Raw genomic sequence first — 10,076 nt, forward strand, 5'->3', positions numbered from 1 at the left:
ATTTTTACGAATTCTTACTCAAAATAATATGCTAATTTTCGTATTTTTTTCCATATTTGTCAAGATTGAACTTTAAATGCTTATAAATAAAAACTGTGACTAAGGATTTTTAATATTTTTTCAAATATCATTGTAACAATATAGTAGGAGCCTTATATTAAATTTCCAAGCTTTTTTACCCATCAAAGAAAAAAATTCAATTTGAATTTCATTTTAAGTTCATGTACTTGTGTACAGTCGTACAGACTACAGGTCACTTGCAATGCTGTGCTAACTTTCTTTGGCGCTACAGGTCAAAACTATATGGTACCCCTATTATTTATTAAACATATATATATTTTAAACATTTGCCACCCCTTTAAAATTTTACAACTAAGTCCGCGCAAAGGAACTTGCCCCTTTTGCCACCACTACAACTACAATAATAATTATAGCCTGTATAGGTAAGTATAATTTTATGTCTATATAATTAACTGGAAACTATAGTCTGCAATCTGTGGATGCAAATAAGTTTGGTGATGTTTGTGGGTAAATCTGACCTAGGGGGTCTCTCATCAATGGACTGGATAAAGCGCTCGAGAGCATGTCTGGTTTTTTTTACGTATGTACATAGTTATTAGTTAGGTATGTAAAAAGTAAAAGCCTTTGAATAAAATATTAATGTTATAATACTAAAATTGAATTAGTTTACTTAATATGTGCATGATTTCATTGCACAATTTCGATTGAATGGTAGGTACCAGAAGACACGGGAAAAAATATTTCTGTTGATTCAAAAATAGATAATATGAAAATGTGTAGTAGTTAACTGTGATGTATTTTCTAACTTAGGCATATCAATTTAATTATTTATTTTTTATACTTTTGAATTTTGTTTAGGTTTATCATTTAGTATAAAGAATATTATAGCATATACTATAGGTATAATAGTATAATATACCTAGTAGATGAATGTAATGAATATAATAACTCAAATATGAACTAAACAATTGTATTATAGTGGATCATTATACTAATTATTGGTAATTATTGATAATTATTGATATTCATATGAACTTAACTTAATAGTTAATATTTTCCGTAAATATTTTAATACAGTATACCATTTTAGATTCTGATCAAAGCAAGGAATGTATTGGTTTTGCAATAATACTTTTTTTTTATGTAGACACTTTTTTGGATAGTAAAAAAGTTTCGAAAGTTTTATTTAACTCTGCTATTGATTGGAAATTGAAACTATGTGGTACCTACTTCAAAGTCGTATATTTTCGATTTTTTCACCTATTATTTCGATGACTTGTTCACTAGATAAAGTCTCCTTGCGTTAAGTTCCTCTTTTGTCTTAAACTCTTAACGTTAAAATCAGTATCTAAGTAGCTAATCTTATTTGATCCAATGATATGTCTATTTTAAAAATAGGTAAAAATAAATTTTCATCAAACAATGGGTAAGTGGGTATACTTCTTAACGCTTCTTAATATAAACTATATTTATAAATGTTTGTAAGTATAAAGTCTAAATGATATTCAATAATAATTTAAAATAATACGAATGTCTAATGTATTAATTTTTAAATATCAATAAATTAAAATTGTCATTTGTAACTTACAGTAACTAGTGAATGTGTTATATAAATTACTATTTTCTAATCATTATAATACTTATCTATCGAAATAATATTGTATTTTTCATTAAGTACCTAATATATCTACTGCTGTATTAAATAGTGATTAAAAATCTTAGACTGCAAATTGAATAATTTATTGTTGCGTACATTTCGATAAGAAATTAGTTACCATTCACGAAAATAATTTTGAATTGTTGGATTTTCTTCATGTGTTTATGCAACTAGTAAAAATGATTATATACAATAAGAATAAATAATATCAAACTAAAGTTAATAATACTTAATTTTATTTATATTATAGGTACCTACTTGTATCTTATACTTTGGTATAAAGGATAAACCAAAACAAAAAAAAGGTGGGTAAGTGGATGTCGCTCTGCTGTACAGTAGGTTACAAGTGGGTCACTGTAATGGATGGTGTTAAATTTGAATTCAATGATATACCTAATATCATTGTATAAGAAAAACGATTCTGAGCGAAAACGGTCAGTCAGCATATTACTAAGTATATTTGATGATATTATTGTGAATAAACTAATTTATATATACACTATTTACATGGAACCTTGTTTTAAATTTTTAATCCTTAGCCCTTAGGTATAAAAGTTGAACATTTTATAGATTTTTAACTAAAAATATAATTATTAAATTTGATATATTTTGTGAAAATTCGAACTTTAAATGCTTATAAAAATAAATTGTGGCTATATATTTTCAATGTTTTTAACTGATATTGTAACAATATATCAGGAGCCTTGCATTAAATTTTCAAGTTTTTTTACCCAACGAATAAATTTTTATTGATATTTATAGAAAAAAAAAACTAAAAAAATTGAAAACTGACAATGTCCGTAAACAGCTCAAAAAGACTCAAAATATTTTCAAAATGTTATGGTGCATAGAAAATGAAAATATGAACATTCAGTGAAATTGACATGTATCTATAGTTATTCGTCTTTTAATTACAATAAAATGAGAAAATGGTTACATGAGAAATCGAGTAAATATACAATGTTGTAAAAATTTGAATTTCAAATATTTCAACGCTCATAAAAATTTAATTTGATTTGCTTGAAGACATTTTTTTTGTTGATAAAGATAGACAAACTAAAGAAGAATCTTGTATTACATTTTCAAATCTTAGATTTAAAAATAGAATTTTCATGAATTTCTAACTCAAAATAATTTTCGTCATTTGTACGTATTTTGTCGATATTTGAAATTTCATTCCTTTTAAAAAAAAATTGTGACTATGTATTTTAAATTTTTTTCATCTGCCTCGAAACAATATACTAGGAGCCTTCTATTACATTTTCAAGCTTTTTCAACAAACGAATAAAATGTTATTGATATTTATAGAAATAAAAAATAAAAAAAAAATGAAAACTGAAAATGTCCTTAAAGAGCTCAAAATAAGTCAAAATATTTAGAAAATATTATGGAGTATAGAAAATGCTAATATAAACATTTAGTCCAAATTTCATGTACCTACGGTCATTTGTTTAAGAGTTGCACCAAAAATCAAAAACAGATTTTGCGTAAAAATTCCCGTTTTTCCTTAATTTTTCTTTTGTTTTTCACGACGCTTTTCAAAACTACTGGGAAATTTCTAAGTCCTAAAAGGTGATGAGAGAAACAAAAAAAAAAAGAAAAATATCAGGAGAACATTATTGTCTTAAATTAGTTTTTAAGGTTATTGAAATGATCGAATTTAAAAAAATAAAGGAACTATACAGATCACAGAAAATCGAAAATGTCTGAAACAAGTTTTACTCATGGTATTTCAGCAAATTAACAGAACTTTATTGAAACATGCGTTGCAGAGTACTTTAAGAGTTGTATTCAACTTTTACGAAATAATATAAACTCGCGTTTATAATAATATGTGTGGATTGTATAGAAGTTGAATTATTTTCATCGTTTTACTGTAAGTTAATATACAATTTTGATGAACTCCAAAAGTCCGAAAAGTAAAGTTTATAACATAAGTTTTAAAATGAATAAGCACGACTAAGACTCATATTATACCTATATCAAAAGTATCCATATCGAGCTGAATAATTGATTGTTAGTTTTAAACCAATTTGAATTGATATTTTCACATATACGTATTAATCATTATATAACACCTTTTTTCATACGGGTGTATATCTCTTCTTTTGAGAAATTAAGAACTATTGCACAGGTGTCTTTGTGAAAACCTATAGCTCAGAAGTTGAGCACATTCTGGACGATGGATTACTTTTAAAACCGAAAATACTTTTTCGAGACTCTTTTATCTTCTTTTTCTAATTTTATTCTACCTATGCACATCTGAAGTTAGCCTGAAATTCTCTAACTTTCTTGACTTATTAACTGAGATCCCCCGGGAAGTGAAATTGCTCATTTTCTACATTAATGACATTCCAGTTATATAAACCACTCATATCGTAACTTATGCTGATGACATTGTTATGTATAGTTGATGCAAACGAAAATCCAAGAACTATATTATAGGTAGCCAATTAATCCAAACTCACATCAATTTTCTTTTGAGGACTGATTCAGCAAAATAATAAAAAAACAAAAAAAAATCTATAGTACTTATGTAAAAAATGTTCTTATACCCTAAAATTACAATAGAACTTTTTTTTTTATTATTAGATTAAGGCTTCAATTACAAAGATTATTAGCCTGGTGTTATTCACAAACTTAAAGTATTTATACAATATTAATAATGAGAAAACGAAACATATGTTATATACAGGAGTGTTATAATTTATCATCGAGACCAATTAATTTTAAAAAATTAAAAATATTGGCAATGTTAACTTGATTGAGGGCTATTTGAGTAATATAACTTTATATAGGTATATTATATATTATAGTAATATTGTATTTTTAGGGTATAATTATTAACATAATATACGACTATATTAATTTTATTACTAATATAAAATTATAATTTATAAGATAATTAAATCAAAAAGTTATTTATATTTACTCGATCCCCAGTATAATTAATGCTACTGGGGATTTTTTTTCGCAATGTGCCATCCTCGGACAAAATCAATTCGTATTTCTTTTCGACTTTTGTGTTCGCTGTTCAGTCTCATCCACGTGATCCACCAAAACGTAAACGTTAAAATATTAATTTATTTTATAAGTTTCCTACTATTAAAAATACACGTAATCAGCTTTAGATAAATGCGTATCCAGGCACGTTTAGTATACTGAAAGAATGGTTGTGTACTGCCAGATATGCGAGAAAAAAGTTCTGTGTTCAAAGAAGTTCCAAATTGTCCAGCATAATATATACGTACAACCAGGCCCCTCACATCAAATGTTGGGCCCCTGTACTAAATGTTTTTGCTGGCCCTATACAAAACTTCCAAATAAATACAACCCATTAAAAGCGATATGGGTGTCCCATACACGATCTCAAGGTAATATAAATGGTTAACCCACAACATAAAATAACAAAATTACTATAAAATAAATATTCCTATCAAATTTTCAAAAACTACAAATACATTTCAACAGGACCTTAAAATAGCAGGGCCCCTGTACTCCAAGTCTAACAACTACCCCCCTTAAGGGGGCCCTGCGTACAGCAACAAATAATATACAGATCTCTGAAAAGAAATGAAAGACCACCCATACTTTTGGTACCTAGTCAGGCGCTAATAGCACAGCCTCCTACTAACAGTATGACGCGCATAGATAATTTCAGCAATGATTTGTGTTTGACATTATTAGCAAGTAACGCATTCCTTTGAAAAAACTGAGTAATCCAAAATTATGTAATTTTCTGAAAAAATATTGCACGAATCAAAAAAACATACCAGACGAATCTACTTTACGGAAAAATTACATTGTAGACGTTTAAGGAGATGTCTTGGAAATAATCAGAAGTGAAACTGCGAAAAACATAATTTGGATTTCGGCAGATGTGACAGATTATATAATAATTAATTATAATGTTTATACTTTTTAAACTATTTAAAGATATTATTAAACATATTATTAATCATAAATTTATTGTTTTTTTTAATACAATATTATGTTGGTAAAACTATTTGAAAATCTCGATATTTACTGTATGATATTATATTATGATGATCGGCATTTATCGATTATCGTCGTTCGCGTACTACCCAATTTAATGGGTAATGATTGATAAACCTACCTCAAATTATCTAAACTCATTAAAATAATTTCTTGCTCTATATCTCTTAGTATAGTTCGTAACATTTTGCGTAAACAGTTCGTTCTTGTGTATTTTACAATGGTATAAGCACTCTGTAGGTTTACCTTTATGTATCATAAACTAAACTCTTAGGTATATTCAGAGATTCCCACGAGAGTGTTTGTAGGTATATATATAAATATTGTTAAACCAAGGAGGTACCGACTACCTACCTAAGTATAATTTTAGGATTATTTAACCTCCTTGTTCCCTTAGTGTATTTTACACATTATTTTCATACTCAATATATTTCTTATAGCTCAAATAGTCAAACTTTTTAAATTGTAATAAATTAAAAACTTTCAAATTATATTTTAAAAATATTTTCAGTTTAATGCGTAAAGCTGTCTAGTTTTTATATAATAATACACAATTTAAAGTAGATATCTACCTAAATACAAATATGCAATATCTACGTAAGTTTTCAACTTAATAATAAATTAGGTAAAAGTTGTTCAGAAAATATCAAATTATTATTTACGACTATGAGGTAGAACTGTAGAAGTGTGAAATTAGTGTAAGACTTTATAGATGATAAAAAAAAAACGGGAATGTCAAAGAATTATATGTTGTCCACGTAAAATATCAACTAAATTGTAATAGTTAAAACTGTTCCAATTATATTAGACGTATACCTGCAAAGTATACTTAAGACCAAATATAGGTGCATAATATATTTTTATTTATAGCCATCTACGTTTTATATAATTGTAACATAAACTTGAAAAATCTTACCTGTCACTGCGAAAATCTTGAAACTCCGATTCGAGTTCGTCCGTGCAGCCATCGTGAGCGAAAAAATGTAAGAAAACCCGGTGAAATCGATACAAGAAATATTTGGATATACACGGTGGCGAAAAAAATTAACTAAATCGCGAATGTCGGGAATTTTCTATCCGTTGCACATGTTAAGAAATAGATTACGTTGTATGTTTCATTTTGGGAGAGAAGAGAACTTAATTCGTTGGCTAGGCAAAAAGGAGAAATCCAAAAGAAGACCGTCTTCGGCGGAAGAGAACACTGGCACGCGTCGCGTTCAGACGAAAACTGAACGTGGTCACTGCTCAAATCTCTAGTAGCCCGCGCGCGCGGTATATTCTGCCGCCGGTTTAGAACGCACGCGGTCGTGGTCGGGCGACTGCTGATTGGTGAATACAATTGGTTACCATAAGATAACGGACAACTACGCGACGTGTGATAACGCGTAAGGTGTTGATGTGCTGGACGAAGATAGTATCAAAACAACAATATCATCATTCGTCGTAGGCTGTTTAATGTAGTCTGTAACTCTGTAGTACGACTTACTGGAGTAGCCGGTACTTAAAACATCATTATCATTAATATTTAATAACTAATAATACATAAAAATATAATATGTTTGTGTGTAACTAAATGAAGTATATCATGGTGTATCTGACTAAAACTTTTTACTAGTAACTATTATTATAAGTGAAATTAAAGGATTATATTGTGTTAAAGCAGATAAGGATTGAAGACGCTCACATTATGGATGGCCAATTGACAGATTTACTGTTCCCAGACGGAATACCAGGTAATTAGGGTGAACGACATTGATCCAATGGAATGGTAGGTATTTAGGTATAAGTATTATAAGATAGGAAGTTAGTCGTCATTAATCCACAGTTAAAATCTGGGAATATTATATAATATAATATAATATAATTGAGATTTGATCGAAATATTCTATAATGCTCCATGTCCTTAATGCATTAAATCATTTTCTAGATAATGTCATAATCGGTTATTTACGTTTGTTAAATATTAACATATCTTCAGCAACCTATCAAATAGTATTATATAATATATTGATATAGTGCATCAGGATTGTGAACAGTGGAATAATTTAAGTTGAAATCTTAGGGGTGCTATAATTATGTAATGCTCACAGAGCCTTGGAGGTAGTATATTTATTATTATTCATTTGCCCCATTTTAAATTTTTTGTATCAGCCTCAATATTCTTATTTGAGTGATATAACAAAACAAAATTTAAAAATAATTAATTGCCGTGAAAACTAAACCACAGCCGAACCTAACATCTGTGTTTATTCATAAATCATAATATACCATCTACTTAACACATTATTGATGCAATTGATTATATTTTCTACTTCATATCAACTGTAAATTTATATTTTACATTTTTTTAGATGATATAAAAACTGATCCAAACATTAAAAATTATTTAGATCATCTTGGAAAATGCACAGCAGAAGAATTAAGTATGTAAAAATAAAATATGTTTTATTATAGTTTACAATTAAATTAATATATATTTTTTTAGGTAAGGAACATAAGTCATTAGAAGATAAAAACGTCATAATTGTTAAAATGGTTAAAGATTTAGCATTAAATAACTACAAAACATTTGTTAAAACTTCACACTGTTATGAGTCTGTGTATAATAAATTTGATGATACACAACAGAAAACTATCACATTAGATAATTATTTATTAAAACTTAAAACTGAATGTCAAGAAATGTTAAAACAGTGGGCAGATGTTAAAGAAAAACGGCATCGTAATACTTTAGCTATGGCTTGGAACTCCCGTATCATGCATCATGCTCTTGAACTTCCACAGCTCATGCTATCCTGTATACAAAATAAACTGTATGAAGATGCACTAAAATTGGCAAATCATGCTAGACATTTACCCAATAATATACCAGCTGTAAAGGTTAGTGTCATAATAAATAATGTAATAATATATTGTAATAATTTGCATATAATATTAGTTGTTACATGATGAAGTAGAAAAGCATCGTTTAACTTTGATGTCAGCACTTTGCCAAGAATTGAGAACCGATTTAGAATTACCACTGTGTATGCGTATTGTACGATTATTAAGAACATTAAACATAATAAATGAAGAACAGTTGGCTGTTAAGTTTTTACAGACTAGAAATGCTTGGTTTAATGCTAAATTAGAAAATATTCCTGATGAGAGCAGTAAGTTGATGTATTATTTTGTATTGACATGTTGAAAAAAAGATAACAATATTTTGTGTTTATAGATAGCCAACACCTCTTAGAAACTATTGAGGTGTCACGATCTTGTCTTTCAAATATAGCTACACAATATAACCTGATATTTTGCTCTGAAGATAACTCTTCTGATACTGGATCATCAAAACTACAATTCTATTATTCTTGGACTAATCAAAAGGTTTTTAAACAGTATAAACAATGGTTTATACATTATTTTATAATTTATTTCATCAACAAAAAATACGTATACATTTTTAGGTATGTCAATTCATTAATATACTAAAAAAAGACCTTCCAAACTGTCGACCATCATCATTAGAAACAATTTTCACACAATGTATGTACTTTGGACAATCATTGGGACATATTGGAGCTGATTTCAGGGGTCTGATAGCACCTGTGTTTATCAATGTAACTGTAAAAAGATTTTCAGACTTATTAAAAATGACAGAAATTACTTGGCTAACAGATTTACAAACATTTTTGAAAACAAATATTAAAAATGTAAGAATGAACCAAACTCATGATGAAGTAAGACACCTTTTGTTATATATTTATAATAAATAATATATAAATTTGAATTTTATTAGGTAGATGATATACCATCACCTGTATTTGAATATTATCCTTTGGCAAAATTTTGTAATGGTGTAATGAGTGCTCTGAATGACCTAGGAGAGTATGCTCCATATGCAGCTGCCGATGAAATCACCAAATGTTTACATACTACATTACATAATGCGTCCTGTGCATTATTCTCTATGTATTACCAAGATGATTTTAAAAACTATGATGAAGTAATAATTATTAATTATATTATTATTATTAACTAAATTAAACTATGAATAAAATGCCTATTTTGAATATTTTCTCTATTATGGCAGTTAAGTTAAATCTTTCCTGTTTGCTGTTGCTGTAAACTAAAAGATCTTTTTCAAGAAGTTGTACAGTTGTCCCACAAATCCCGTATCACCCTTAGTATCTCCGTGGAAAATCAATATATTTAAATGCAATTTTTTTTCAGTAATAAGTATGGAAATTCTGATTGAATAACATAATATTAAAATTTAATGAAAATCGCCCAAGTTAGGGCTAATTATTATTGTGAATTCCTAAGAATAATAGTTATGTTACCTATGCATACGGCATTAGCAAAATACGGTTCGCATGTTCATTATTACATTCACGCTGATTTTTCGGCTAAAATAAAA

General features: G+C 28.0%; 2 protein-coding genes across 2 annotated transcripts in view; one reads left to right on the top strand and one right to left on the bottom strand.

Moving 5' to 3' along the window:
* Positions 1-6,912, bottom strand: part of LOC100163662 (neural cell adhesion molecule 1) — a 174,083-nt gene extending 167,171 nt beyond the window's left edge. The window contains exon 1 of the mRNA XM_029487177.1: positions 6,591-6,912. Within this exon, the coding sequence (XP_029343037.1) occupies positions 6,591-6,642 (52 nt within the window). The 5' untranslated portion in view covers positions 6,643-6,912. The remainder of the gene's footprint in view (positions 1-6,590) is intronic.
* Positions 6,913-7,036: 124 nt separating this feature from the next.
* The window catches only part of LOC100165701 (conserved oligomeric Golgi complex subunit 8), a 5,146-nt gene continuing 2,106 nt past the window's right edge, over positions 7,037-10,076 (top strand). The window contains exons 1-8 of the mRNA XM_008188074.3: positions 7,037-7,171; positions 7,338-7,407; positions 8,026-8,097; positions 8,160-8,554; positions 8,613-8,826; positions 8,892-9,043; positions 9,124-9,396; positions 9,456-9,662. Of these exons, the coding sequence (XP_008186296.1) occupies positions 7,362-7,407; positions 8,026-8,097; positions 8,160-8,554; positions 8,613-8,826; positions 8,892-9,043; positions 9,124-9,396; positions 9,456-9,662 (1,359 nt within the window). The 5' untranslated portion in view covers positions 7,037-7,171; positions 7,338-7,361. The remainder of the gene's footprint in view (positions 7,172-7,337; positions 7,408-8,025; positions 8,098-8,159; positions 8,555-8,612; positions 8,827-8,891; positions 9,044-9,123; positions 9,397-9,455; positions 9,663-10,076) is intronic.

The sequence above is a fragment of the Acyrthosiphon pisum genome, chromosome A1 (assembly GCF_005508785.2).
Source record: "Acyrthosiphon pisum isolate AL4f chromosome A1, pea_aphid_22Mar2018_4r6ur, whole genome shotgun sequence".
In the NCBI taxonomy this organism is placed as follows: Eukaryota; Metazoa; Arthropoda; class Insecta; order Hemiptera; family Aphididae; genus Acyrthosiphon; species Acyrthosiphon pisum.